Source organism: Daucus carota, chromosome 9, assembly GCF_001625215.2.
Source record: "Daucus carota subsp. sativus chromosome 9, DH1 v3.0, whole genome shotgun sequence".
NCBI lineage: Eukaryota > Viridiplantae > Streptophyta > Magnoliopsida > Apiales > Apiaceae > Daucus > Daucus carota.
The window spans coordinates 32,182,325-32,198,104 of NC_030389.2; the positions used below are offsets into that span (position 1 = coordinate 32,182,325).

At 30.7% G+C, this 15,780-nt stretch overlaps 2 protein-coding genes across 2 annotated transcripts; one reads left to right on the plus strand and one right to left on the minus strand.

The window, feature by feature from the left end:
• Positions 1-5,271: 5,271 nt before the first annotated feature.
• Positions 5,272-7,206, minus strand: LOC108202309 (uncharacterized). Its single transcript, XM_017370699.1, has 3 exons — positions 7,040-7,206; positions 5,826-6,238; positions 5,272-5,553 (listed from the first exon to the last, which is right to left on the minus strand). Exons 1-3 carry the CDS (start codon positions 7,047-7,049, stop codon positions 5,416-5,418), a joined length of 561 nt encoding a protein of 186 aa, XP_017226188.1. The 5' UTR covers positions 7,050-7,206; the 3' UTR covers positions 5,272-5,415.
• A 7,232-nt stretch (positions 7,207-14,438) lies between these two features.
• LOC108201424 (receptor-like protein 46) lies at positions 14,439-15,440 on the plus strand. The gene is made up of 2 exons (XM_017369709.2): positions 14,439-14,820; positions 14,884-15,440. Exons 1-2 carry the CDS (start codon positions 14,439-14,441, stop codon positions 15,438-15,440), a joined length of 939 nt encoding a protein of 312 aa, XP_017225198.2.
• Positions 15,441-15,780: the final 340 nt, after the last annotated feature.

The window sequence follows — 15,780 nt, forward strand, 5'->3', positions numbered from 1 at the left end:
CTTTTTATCTGTAGTTGTGTCAGATAAACTAAACTCCTTTTCTTTTACTGATGTCAAGTCTTCGTAAAATTTTTGGAATTCATCCAAATCAAACCAATCTTCATTCATCTGTTACAACAGAGAAGTTTTAAATACATCATTTTATTTTATAAATCATAACACAAATTAAGAACATATAGATTAGGGAAAACCAATAAATAAGAACTTACAAACTTACAAATCCTGGACAATCCTTAGACATGTCAAATTGATAGGGACAAGCAGTGAGGAATTTGAACATGTAAAACAACATGTAATAACCATATTTAGTCCCATCTTCTTGTTGTGGAATTGATGGTATGTTGTATGGTATATTAAAGATTTCCTCAACAGATTCTTTTCGATTTCCAGATTCATATAAATGAAATACAAACCTGAAGTTTGCATCATATCAAATTGTATGTTACAATATATTATTTATATATAAGAATTAATTAAATTATAATTAATAGTTAATATAAGATCTTACTCTCTTAATTTTGTTTCAAGTCTTGTAGCTTCTCCGAATTGCAGCGAGTCCAGTAAGAATATGCATGGACTCTTTGTTTCAGAATTCATATCCTCGCCAATATTACAGATAATGAGCAAGTTCCAGTGATTTCTGTCATGAACAAATATAAATTTCTTAGTATTGGTTTGAAGAATGTTTAGTACATATCTAACATCATATCTTTAATTTACTTACGATTGGCACATTGGAATGAAGACATATCTGCTTGAGAACACTTTTTGTCTTGATACCCATTTTTTCAGTTTGTTAGCTTATTTTTCATCAAATATCTTCGAAAAGATAAAGGATGGTAACACAGACATCCTTGTATTCTCTCTGAAGGTATTCTTTTCCAGATTAAACTACATAGAAAAAAAAATATTTGCATGACCAGAGAAAATAAATGTTATGAAAACACTTGTATAATTTGGCAAGAATATATTACCTCCAATAATCATCAAAGACTGCTGTGCTCAACTGTTCTTCTACTTCATCATCAGAATTTTGCTTAAGTCTCTTTTGCGACTTGCCATGTTTTGCAGATCTTGAACTTTTGAATTTATATTTCTTTCCTCCTGACCTTGTACCTGCCATGTTTAGATAGAAGTAGTGAAGATAATAAAATAATTAAATAGGAAAATCAAAACCAAGTATTTCATTTATGCAAATAAATGAAAGCTTACACCACCGAGACGCCCTAAAACGCTTTAATTAATGAAAGGAGAACTACAGTTTGAATAAACAAGTAGGATTCAGTTTCATATGATACACTTTGAATTATTTGAGGCTTAGATTGTGCTTTCATATGAGCCAGAGGCAGAGCCAGAGTAATTTTATATGATCCACTTTGAGTTATTCCACAGAGCTAGTAAGAGATACACTTTGAGTTAAAATATGGAAAGAGCAAATAGTTTTAAAGTCGTACTCTAAATATGTTCAACTATATGTGCCTGTAAACAATGTTCCATACCATTATAACAGGAGACAATGACTAAATGTCATACAAGATTAAGTGATACTTATTTCTTTTCATCATAATCTTCATATTGGTCTACATTACTCCAATGACAAAAATGATATTAATCTGACAATAGTCTTCTGTATGCTAATCCAAATAGTGGAAACAGAATGTAAGTTTTGTATAACCAAGACAATTAAGTTAAAATAACCCTACTTAACTAATTCCAAAAATATATAATTTGGTAGAAGTTATTGCTACACCAAGGGAAGCATCCAAACAATACCTTCATTTTGAACTTGTTATTTTGAAGATTATACACCAATTTCCTACTATTAATTATAATGCTTTAAGAAAAGAGTCCCCATACCAAAATATATAAACCACAATAATATCTTTTCTTATATTTAGAAGTCATCTATCTACCCTGATCTTAGACTTGGAAGAATGTCGCAAGATATAATTAACTTTATCCCTTATACATATAAACAAAACACCGTTAAAATTGCATTAGATAGAAAAAAAATTTATGCTAATAGATATTAAACAAAATCATGTACAGAGCAAGTGCTGGTGAGTAATATATATGACCATAAAACTTCCACGACGCACACATGTACACATATTCCTGTGATAAGGACTATAAATGCCCATGCTATTCTTGATATATTGTACCAGTTTGACATTTTCTAGCCTGTTAAGGGAAAAAAAAATTCAGCGACCAGTATACCAATCACCAAAGTGAATCCATGATCAGTGGGATCAACCGATGTTACCTTAAGCAAACACCAAACAATAACCTGTAAAACTCAAGGTGACTATTTCCTAAAAAATATTCTACGACTAATTATTCTGATGAATACAAGTAATATATAACCCTTGTCATAAAATAGTATTCTACCAAGGAAGCAAAATAATCTATCCTATAAACAATGAATTTATTCTAATATACAACATATTTGACAAATTCATAAACTATATTCTAATGTAGAACAAACTTCATTAACTAGTAACATATTCTACCAAAGAAGCAAAATAATCTATACTATAAACAATGAATTTATTCTAATATACAACATATTTGACAAACTTGTAATATATTTTACTGTGGAAGATAAAAAGCTATGTAGTATAAACAATGATTTTATTCTAATGTAGCACAAACTTTATGAAATTGTAATATATTCTACTACAGATGCAAAATAATGAATAATGCTCTATAAACTTAATAAACATGCTCTGTTTTATAAAGAATGATATTATTCTAATGTAGAACAATCAAAATTACTTCTATTGTGGAACATCTGTGTTTCGAACATAGCTAAAGCACAACATTCTATTGTAGAATATAAAATTTTGAACAATTCTCTGGAGTTTTACTGACCTATTCGGCGGAGCATCTTCTAAGCTGTTAATACTCCTCTAAATCACCTGAAACAAACAAAAAGAGCTTCGATTAGCTTTGATTACCTTCGATTAATTTGAAACCCTAATTTATCAAAACAAAATTGAATCTCGATAAGCTTCGATTAGCTTCGATTTGCTTCTGAACCTTCGATTTGCTAAACAAGGAAGCTCGATTCCTTGTTTCGAGCTTGTTTTTGAGCTTCGTGGTTCGAATCTCTGAACCTCTGCTGTGCGTAGTAGAGTCTCGATTTGCTTCTGTGTGTATAGCTCCTGTGTGTGTATAGCTTCTGTGTGTATAGTTGTCAAAATTAAAGTTAGATCCAACTGTTTTAAGAGGTAATTAATAGGTTTAATCACCGCCGTTACTTTTTTTTTAATATCAACGGTTCAGATCGGGTGTACTCTATAACTCCATATAAGGTGCACTCTCTAGATTGTCACCCTATATATATATATATATATATATATATAGAAGAAAGTTATATGGAGTCCTATAAAGTTTGGAGTCCTTGGAGTCCTAATCTTGGCCTTCCATTTTGTGTTACATCCAAGGGCTGTAATGTTTTATTGATTAATCTTTTAATTCTTAGTTTTTTATTTATCTAAAAACCACCCGTGCTTTTTTTTGAAAAGTTGTTGCGTGCCTAATGTATCAGGCAGTTACAACTGCCGCAGTGTGTTTACAGGGGAGTTTGAAGAAGTAGTGTCCTGCGCCAACGCAACCATTTCTTATTACATTTTCTCAGATTGTGTTCTTCAAAACTCGGAGGCAATTTCTTTAATACGGGATCATTTTGTCTAAATCGTCTAATGTCTAATAAGAAGGCCGAAGCAAGTAATTTTTTCTGCGTTTTTTCATTGCATCTTGTGTTCATTGTAGGTCATGTACTGCATGCAGGACATATCTATGGTTAATGTATTTTTCGTGCTGCACATGGTTTTGGCTTTATTTCGCCGTGTTCCGCACATTTTTTATATGCTTCAGTCGAATATGGAGTTTGTGTTTTTGATTTTTATGTGGTGAATCGTGCAATTGTGTTACTGCCCATATGAGTATTTGCTTTGTAATAATGTTCCTTTCGGCTTTTAAGTTTTGCACATGTGCTTCTATGCTGCAATTTTAAAGGTGTATTGAAATATCTTTTTTCATGGATAGGTGTTCAAGATGTCCCCCACATCGAGAGTTCGGATTCCGAGCATTCATACAAAGATTCCGATTGTGAAACTTCTGAAAGTGTTGAGGATGTTGAAGAGGAGAGCAATATAGATGTTGAACGTGAGTATCCCAAAGTGCCTGCTCCAAAAGTGTTCATCTCGCCTAGTGGGGCTAAAATATATACTCCATCTTGCGACGATATTTATAAACCACAAACAAACCAGCATTTTCCAACTCTAGAAGATGCATTTCTTTTTTATCGAGAATATGGGCGGCAAGGTGGGTTTGATGTTCGTAAGTCTGGTCAAAAATCCGACAGAAGGGGCAATGTCGTTTCCAAAGTCCTGCAGTGTAATTGTGGTGGCAATCCTACTCCGGGCAAACTAAAGTCTAAAGATGATACGGCTGCCGATAGTTCTCAAGATAGAAGAACAACGTCGCGTTGATATTAAAAGTTATATAATGGTTTTTATAATAAGTGCCTGATATTTTCTTTTACAGTTTGGCTTGGTCTGCTTGGAAGATCCTACTGCACATTCTAATACAGAACTTAAAGTGAAATGCTTTTCTAGAAATGCTGTATAGTGCACACAGATGAACCAACTATTACCATAGATCATTACGATTGCAAGATAATTTCATCTATATAAGCCCGCATGAAGTTTAGAAGCAGTCCCTTAAGGATCGATACTGCATTTTAAGTTGGCACCAACCTTATATTACTACAAACTGTTAATAAAATTTTACACAATGTGCAGGGCCCTTGGCAGTGTTAATCACTCACAATCCTATCTGGACTACAAATGGATCAAATTATGACAGTGCAAGATATTGGTGGATTACAGAATGCAATATTGTATTTATTATTAAGTCACTCCAAACTTGTGAACGGAAACTCACTTCACAAAATTGCAAGACCAGGAGAACACAGATTTGTTGGTTAGCTGGTTGAATCTAGGAACTGTAATTACCTATGTTGAGGACGTTCATATTAAAAGTTTTGAATTTGATGTTCCCTGGTTCGTACAGTGTTCCCTACATTTTATTTTCCAAGAACATACCATATTTTCATATACAAATCTGACAGACATGCTTTGTATATTTACATGGATCAATGAGTTGTATTAATTATATTCTTTATCGTTGGTTACAAAAAAAAACATCCCGACCCCCAGTATTATATGTACACAGAGATCTAGGTTTTGTTCCTGAGAAATACAAGGCTTGTCTCTAAGCACAAGAATAACAGGTTAGATGCCCGTGTGTTTTTAACTCAGATACTACTGCAGTACATTATCATGCCGACTAACTAGAGTGCAGCATATAATCACAGTTTTTTTAACAATAAAATGCACATCAATGACACTAAACACACACAAAACTCTTGACTCTCTCTGTTACTGACAATACCTCAGGCATTTTAGAGGAGGAGGATCCTACTCTCGGCATTTCAGGCTTAGAAAGTCCAGAGACATCCCGCCCATCGCTACTGTTCTGCAGAGTCTGTACGTCACCAAACAAATAACCACAAAATTAATGAGTTCCCTAATTTCGTGTTTTGAAGTGACAATTGAAGCATTTTTCTAGAAAATTACACCAAAACTCATTTACACTAAAATAGTGACTTGTGGGACTTTTTCTGGCTAAAGCAGCAAGGAATTTAATATATTTATTTTGGTCTACTTCTGGTCTCTTCAAGTAATCTCACTGTTTTAATTCATTACTTAAACAAAGACCAAAAATATATAAATACTTTTACTTGCAGAATTATTTACCTTGATTCGCAAACGTTTTACAATAGAAGCCGTGGAAACCCGCGATTTCGCGGACAACCTGGAGCATCCGTCCTTTCCAACATCTAGTCCTGCAGTCTTCTTACCTGAGCTGCCAAAGCGCTCTTCTGGAGTCATAAACTCGTCATCCTCTTCGTCCGCAGCACTCCGACGCATTTCATCTGCTTCCATCCTTTCCCTGCGGATGTCCAATCTTGGCAACGGTGTGGTCACCTCACCTGGCCCCTTGCCAACCACGCTACCGCTTACCTTTTTCCTAAGTAAAGATCCCCCCGAAACAATTCCAGGATACTTTCCACTAGAGCCATCATCATCAATAGTTACGTATTCGGGCTTCTTCTTCGTCCAATTGTATAACCATGGGCTAGCAATTAGTCTGCTGCTTCTCCTTCGATCTATCCAAATGAGTCGACAAAGATTAGCATTAACTTTGCAAGACTCATTTCAAACACCTTAATACAATGCTAGCCAACTACAAAAATTCCAGAAATTCATATCTACCCAAAACAAGTACGCTCAACAGCAGCATATACAATAGCATTTTCAAATAAAGCATACACAAAGCGCAGAACTAGAAAGCAAAATGCAGAACAAGTCCAGAGAAAATTCCATCTTTAATTACATGTTCAGTCACTATAGTGTTCAGCTACTAAACACTAACCAAAAAAACAACCACAGTAGCAAGTCGCAATGAAGCAATGACAGGACACAAAAGTACCAAAATAAGTATAGTTTTACGTAAGCCGGAACATTACATAGGTCATCACACAAATAGACCTTGGAATATTCCCCATCATCCAAATTGCAGTACACCTCCCCCAACAATGCTTACAGAATACATTCCCAAACTGGAGGCAAACATAATTTTCACTTAATTTGTCACAAACTCATGTTCTTCACACCTCCCTAAAAACAGGGAAACAACCACATATACCAGACAACAAAAACAAACTGTAGATATCTTGTAACTTAAAAATACCCACGTTTACCAGACAACCAAAGGCCCAAATTTTACAATCATAACACTCACAAACTCATGTTCATCACAAAACCCTTACATAAAAAAAAGCCCCAAAACGAGCAAAACCCTACGACAGTGCAAATGCAGGACAACCACATCAGTTCGCCCCATGATTTCATTAAATCAGACTAGTAAGGGTGCCTAAAACGACATGCATCTCAGTTGAAGGACATACCAGAGGTCATTGTCGCCCAACTTCGCCTTGTTCTGCACAGTATTCGCCGACCTTCAAATTGCTGGGTAGATTAGGTATACACCGTCCTTCAAATAGGGCTGCACAGCGCGAAAGTGGAGGATGGTTGATATCGTTGCTGTGTCCTTCACCAGATGATGCGGGCTGAACTCGGCAGAGTCGTGCGGGTGAATAGATTTCAAAAACAAAATAATAACTGGCAGCCGTTTTTTTCAATCCTTAAATCTCAGCCTTTGGATCTGTTTAAAAATCAATGGTGGATCTTAGGGACTCCAATATCTCCAAAAAAATAGTGTCCCACAGAACTCCACTCTATATATATATATATATATATATATATATATATATATATATATATATAGGAGGAAGATCCTAAGAAAACTCAGCTTATCAAGAAAACCGAGAAACCCACTTAATCACCGTTGATTTTATAATCATAATATAAATTATGATTTATCAAAAAATCAATCAAATCTAATTCACAAGGGATATTATAGTAATCTTGTACATATATTTAATGCATACAATCGGTAATATATTTAATGCATTTAATCAGTACATTCAATAAGATTTGCAATTAATTGATTTCCTTTTCAGTATTATCCATATCTCAATCAATCAATCAGTATTTAATTTGAATTTCAAATTTTAAATTTGTCGTGGGTAGGAGATCTTTCAACGGAATCTGATGAAATATTTTCTCATTTAACTACAGGAGAGGTATTTCAGTTTCAGTGTAATTGGATTCCTTGAAGTGTTTATATTCATACTAATATGATTTAACCAGATTTCATTAAGTGTTTTGATGCATATTTTTATACAGATTCTTTTGATGAAAATTATACATAAAAATTAAAATCTTTCACTCGTATTGTTCTATTAAATGTTTTTCTGAAAATAAATATTCCAAAATTTTAAACTTAATAAGGTCTTAATACTCATCGATATAAATTATATTTTTCACATGTAAGAAATCACTCAATGGAATTCGGTCAAAAGAATATCACTCAAAGAAATTATTTAAAATATTAGAACAACCAAAAGAATATCATAAGGTAAATAATTTATACAATAAAAATCTCAAATTTTAAAAGAATCTTACATGGAACAAATATTTATTATTAATCATAAAAAAATATCTTAGAGAATCTTTTGATATTTATTATTTAAGATAGTATTTTAAAGAATCTTTAGATAAGATTTTTTTTTGTCGTAGGTAGGAGATCTTCCAATAGAATCCGAAAAAATATTTTCTCATTTAACTATAGGAGAGGTATTTTAGTTTAAATGTAATTGGATTCCTTCAAGTGTTTATATTCATGTTAATAAGATTTAAGTTATGTGTTTTGATGCATATTTTTATGCAGATTCTTTTGATGAAAATTATATATAAAAATTAAAGTCTTCCACTCGTATTGTTCTATTAAGTGTTTTTCTGAAAATAAATATTTAAAAATTTTAAACTTAATAAAGTCTTAATACACATTGATATGAATTACATTTTTCGCATGTAGGAAATCACTCAATGGAATTCGGTCAAAATAGTCAAAAAAATATCATAAGGTAAATAATTTATACAAGAAAATTCTCAAATTTTAAAAGAATCCTACATGGCACAAATATTTATTATTAATCATACAAAAATATCTTCGAGACTCTTTTGATATTTATTATTTAAGACAATATTTTAAAGAATCTTAAGATAAAATTTTTTTGTCGTAGGTAGGAGATCTCTTAACAGAATCCGAAAAAATAATTTCTCATTTAACTATAGGAGAGATATTTCAGTTTAAGTGTAATTGGATTCCCTCACGTGTTATATTCATACTAACGAGATTTCATTATGTGTTTTGATGCATATTTAAGAGAATCTTAGTAATATAATAATTTAAAAAGAAAAGATAAATATAATCAAGCCTGTTCTATAAATATGTGATAAGATTTATTAAACTTTTGTATAATACTCATATGAGATTCTATAAGTTATTTTAAATTGATAACGAGTTAAGAAAATTTCTTACAAAATCATTCAGTAAATACATTAGAAAACCAAATAATATTAAAAAATTTATTTTCTCTTAATATTTCATTGATTAGTTTTCGACCATATCTATTTGGTTCAAAACATACAAGAATTTAATAAAACCAAAGATTCTAGCAAAATAAATAATACTAAATAGAACTTTAATATAATACATGTTAAAAATGAATAAAAATTATTTAGCAATATTTAAATTATAATAAAATATTTTTTTATTATTATATGATAAGATTTTTTATTTTATGTATAGACTAATGTGAGATTCTATAATGTATTTTATATGCATAACATGATAACATACAAGACTTTATTATTTATATAAATTTGTAAATAATTAATGTGGTCTAAAATTGATTGTTGTAGAACGTAACTGACCGTTTTTGACCGTCGATTTTGTCATGTTTTTTTTAGTGTTGGAAGAATCTTTTATTAAAAATATATAATTTCAATGCTAAGAGAATCCATCATAAATATTTTAAATATTGTTGACATAAGTTATTTAATATTTAAACCCTTAATTTTAATTTATATATTCTAAAATCACTTTTTAAAACACCTTAGAGAATCTTAGATTATAAAATTTAGAAAAAATGAATCATTAAAAAATTACATCTAATATAATTTTCAAAAATTATTGCTATATAAAACATTTATCAAAACCTTGAATTTTTGACGAAATAGTTTTTTTTTAAAACTTTTTTAAGGAATCGTAATAGGAATCCAAATAAGACACAAAGAATAGTTCCACGTGTGATTTAAAGAGTTGCGGTAAAGATTAGAATAAAGAATAATTTAAAGAATCTCCATGATTAATATTATTCACTTTTTATGTCATACTCTTTGTATGTTACTATCTTTTATTAAAGGTTTTATTATGTTTTATTAAAGATTCTTTAACGTAACATAGAATACTAATTAAACATGTGAACACACAATAGAACCCTTATAAATTATATACTTAAAAAACAATTTGATTCTAATTAGAAACATAACAGCACACTTTTTTTTATGGTTATATTGATAAGCGAATACAATTCAGAATATAGAGACCCTGGGAAACAACCAGCTAGCCATCAAAAGATCAACAAAAGAGAATCCAGGTTGACAATAAACATAACTAGAATACAAACTAGAACACCTAAAAACTAACTCAAGATCAACTTCCAGCAACCTAGTATTCTGAGGAGATCATTTAGAATCATTGAAGCTTTCCACCTCGTGGAGAACCTGATCAACATCCATCAAGTCTTTACTCATGTTGCAGAGAATCAAAAGGGGGGACCTTCGAGGAAAACAAAAGCTCTTCAGAACCTAGATTAGAATCCTCTGAAATGTTTAGATCGTGGAGATTCCTGAGCATTTTATCCTCTAGCACATCTTGCGCATTTTATCCTTCAGACTTGGGAACTCATAGAAGAACCAATTTTCTCATCAATCAGTCTTCCGCCTCGTTCTTCTTCTTCCCAACTTCTTCCTATTCCTCTTCCAACAACTTTCAACATTCCTCATCAGCGTCCCGTGCCTTCTTCTGAGCTTCATTTTCCTTCATTGCTTGCAACTTCAAGGGATTATAATATGCAACATCCAAGAAACCCACCCCATATCCGACCAATTTAATCAGAGTCACTTGAACCTTATCATCGATCACGAAAAAGCAATCAACAACCAATTCTTACCTACCCCACCAACATTCATGATCAATGCGGAAGTATTCTGAACAAGCAAAAACACGGCAAGATCGAAAACAAATATACAACTTGAATCAGTCCCAAAAATCCAATAATCAAAATGGGAACTCGAAGTCTACCCCAACATGGGAACTCAACCATCAACAAGGCACTTCCTTTGTCCAACTAAAAGATTGCCCACGATTCTCTTTAAGACGATAGGTTTTACTCGAACCAACAAAAGGCCGGTGTTGTTACGGAGATTCTTCTCCGCCATTGAATTCCCGAAAAAGATTGGACGCTTCTGGAGATTATACGAATGTGATAACAAGTAAATTTTGTAAAAAAGTTTAAAGATTCATGATAATGAGACGTAGTATAAACCTTGAATTGATGGAGCATGGTGTTTTAACGTGGCTGTCTTCTTCTTACGGTGAGAAAGATTCTTTTCAGAGGATAATATATGTAATGATTTTCAGACTATTTTGTGCTTTGATTGAATTGTGGCACATGCCAAAAATAAGAGATTGTTACTTAATCAGCAACAGATTCTTTACGATTTTGCCCCGTATGTATTAGATTAGGATATATATTTGATTGATATTATATAGGAAATGATTAAATATGACAAAAATAATCAACGGTATCTAAGAGGGTTCCTCGGTTTTCTTGATAACATGGTTTTCTCTGGAACCTCACTCTATATATATATATAGGAGTAAGATCCTAAGAGAACTTTTTTATCGAGAGAACTAGCATATCTACCGTAGATCAGCCATTTTAATCTAATGGCTACTATAATTAGGATATTTAATATTAATATATTAACAATTCAGTATAAGGGCATATCTGGACATTGAAAATAAAGATTCTTTTGAGCAACTTTCCATTTTTGACAATATATATACATGATTTGATTAACATAATTAATAAGATATGTAATTAATTAATTTCCTAATCTATATTTTCCATATCTTAATCAATCAATCAAGCATTTAGTGTATATTAAATTTGAATTTCAAATTTTAAAAGATTTTATTGAAAAAATATTTTATTTAATTTTTATATTGGATCAACATGTAAAATACTTTGAAGAATCATAACTTATGTACCTAGTTTCGTGTTTATAAATGAATTTAGTTGATCAAATTTGATCAGATACTAAAATACTTATATGAATCCAAAATAAAATACTTAATTAAATTTTAATAATTGTACATCACATGTATTTGAACAAATAGTGAACTAAATTTTATTTGTCATATTTTATATTCTACACGAAAACACTAATTTAAACAAATTTATAAATCTTAATTATGGTAGTTAATTTGATATATGGAATTGAAGTTGAATTATAATAGCATATCATTACAAAGAACACTTACTTGAATGTTGAATAATATAATAAGTCATATTAAAATACTTACGAGAATATGATAAATTGGAATGATTCTTGGAATTTTTATTATTACAAAATTATATTTTATTTAAAAATATGTTCATAAAAATACATTGATGATTTCTCAATTAAGTAATTAATTCTATTTTTTTTTCTAATTTTGACTTGATTTATTTGTTTTGGTAGAATCTAATGACAAGCACATACTAAAATCTAAAAATGTAATTAAAAAATAAAGTTTTTTATTTAAAGTATTTATTTTAAAAAAATTTAAAAGAAATACTTATTTGATGTTCTCTGATTAGACGAACACCTAACATATAACACGAACACGTAGCAGAATCGTGTAATAATACTTAACAAAAAATACGCTGAAATTAGTTAGTAGAATAAGAACTATTACATAATAGGAACACGTAGTAAATTAGTTAGTGGAATCCCTAATTTAATCAAAACATGCTTAAATTTATTAAACACTCACTTAATAAAAAAATATTATTAAGATCTAATATAACAAAAAAAAAAAATCTCAAGCTCTTATTTACATATTTTGTATATATTTGGCAAAAAACACATAGTAGAATCTACAACTCCGACTATAATTGAATATTAATTTTTCTATAATAACTTAATTTATAATATTTAAATATTATATTACTTATTAGATTTAAAAAATCACCTAATAGAATCTAAAAATTCTTTAGAGTATTTTATATAATGATTTTGTAATACATAAGACATTTTGAATATTTGACAAAATATACAGTCGAACATATAACAGAATCTCAGTATTCTTTAACTTGTAGTATAAGGATTTTTTAAAAATGAACAGTATATATTAATTTAATGTTGGATTCCGTTAGTTGTTCCTTTAATTATATTTATAAACATTCAGGACTGATGCATATACTTGTAAATTTATGTATTTTAGTTTAAATTATTAATTATAGATTTCGTTTAACGTAGAGATTTTAATTAAAGTTAATTATTGTTTCTTCATAATATTCAGATTCTTTGTAATATTCTAATAAAATATATATGTTATTTATTTTGAGAGTGAGGTAAGCGTTTTTTAAATAGGAAGATATTGATTTGATTTGCATTAAATTGTTATTGATTGTCATTAATAACTTGATAGTTGTTACCATTTTAACATCAATATACCCCTCAACAATGATACATAACTTTGAAATTATTACAGATTTGCCATTACTAGAATATAGTATCATTAATTAATAATCTGGTGTGGATTAACGGTCTAGATGGGGATCCTCCGGTTCTCTTGATAAAATGGTTCTCCCTCGAACCTTACTCTATATATATATATATATATATATATATATATATATATATATTCCAGAGAGGGACTACTTATATGGAGTTACATAGTGCGCCACTAAAATCATCAATTTTATTATAAATTCTGTTATAAAATACATATAAAACGTGATTCTAATATAGAATACTATAAAATATATCTATTTTAAGTAATTTAACACTTAAAATTTGATGGAAAAAGTATATTTTCGAAACTGATTCTACAACAGAATAATTCTGGATGATTATTATTCTATTATAGAATCATGTTAAGATATTGCATAATTTTAGATGATCTTTGGAATAAAAAAATTGTATAACTTCGTTTTCGGTTTAATAATCAAAATTTGCAATTATATTTCATAAAAAATATAATAGAATATATATTATGTGTATATTTATAATGGTGTGCTACGTAACTCTATATAAGAGGGTATGTTATGGAGTGCTACCCTATATATATATATATATATATATATATATATATATATATATATATTATCATAATTCCAAATATTGTATATTAGAATCTGTTTATGTTTTTAATGTAAAATTATAAAAAAAATCACAAAAGTTTAAAAAATTGATTCATCTTTTAATTTCATCAAAAACTTAAGCTCATAGATATTTTTTATTTTTTTTCATTTTTGGAAATTATCTTACCTACCTCTGCATCAAACTTGGAAGAGCAACTGCATACTCACTTATGCAAACACATTAATCTTGGAAATGAGCCGAGTAAAAAAATAATGGTCACTGATCGCGACAAAAGATCATAAGTGTTGAGACCAAAGAGCTCTAGGCCTCACTGCACAAGGCTGAATCCTGAGGATTGATTTGGGCACATAAATGTATTGAAGAGAACATCAGTCGAACTAATCCCACTCTATCTATCAAGATTCTTTCTAACAGGAGTGTATTGATTCCAGAAAGTTAATTATCTTGCTTAAGGACCTAATGAATCTGACGAGTCTTGAATATCTTGATCTCCATGACAACAACATTACAGGTAATTTCCCAGAGTTTATTTTTGAATTGACATACCTTCAAGTTCTGCGTAACAATTCTCTACATGGCTCACTAGCACCCAACTCATTCTCCAACCAAAGTAAACTCCAAAATCTTGATCTTTCAAATAACAATCTTGCTGGAAGTATCCCTTCAGAGTTCGGAAATCTAAAAGAAATGATTCCCCATGAGATTATGTATACAAATGGCATGGGAACTGACGACATAGTTGTGAACAGGATTGAGGCTACAGTTACATCATTTAGTCGCATGTTCCCCTTTTCGATCAAGATCAATGACTTGATGGTGAATTGGAAAAAGGCCACACAAGGTCTATCAAGTCATAACCAACACATCTACTAATTGATTGACTTGTCGAAGAATGAGCTTTCAGGTGCTATTCCAGATTCACTAGGAAATCCCAAGAGACTAAAACTACTCAACGTGTCCAATAACAGACTCTCGGGACATATACCACAAAATCTTGGGGATCTAAAGAGTTTAGAGACCTTGGACCTATTTAACAACAATATCTCGGGTACAATTCCACAATCATTTACGGAGCTAAAGCAACTATCCCTGTTAGATGTAAGTAACAACAAGCTAAGTGGTAAAATCCCGCGGGGTGGACAAATGGACAAGATAAATGATCCGCGATATTTTGCTAACAACAGGGGATTATGTGGGATTGAAACCAGGGTGCAATGTTCACAAGATGAGCCAACACTATATGCACACGAAGAGGGTAACGACGGTGAACAGGAATCATGGTTTTTGTGGGCAGGACTGGGGATTGGATTCCCACTTGGTTTCATTTTATCAGTAGTTATAGCATTTGTTGGTGGATATCTTGTTCCAACACAAAAGCACCACTCCGTTCACCACAGGCAAATAGGAACGCGTAGTTTTAAGAGTTATACAACACTTTATAAGAGTCCTAAGACGTTATGAGTAACGTGTAGTTTTAAGAGTTATATAGCACTTTATAATAATCCTTAGACATTAGGCCTTTTTATGATTGTAATGTTGTCAAGCACATAGAAATGTAGCAAATCTCCTTAATGGTGTCAAATTGTCACCTACAAAATCTATCGATAATGAGCAACCATGAACACCATTATTATCACAATCTCATATCTGTGTATTAATATATTATACATTTATACTTCAGACAAGACTAGGAAATTTGGAGTAACGATTTATGCATGAGCTTGATCAGTAACATTTCGCTTTGCATGCCTTTGCTGCTTTGGCAAAGCATACATGACTTTCAATATTATATCTCAGTAAA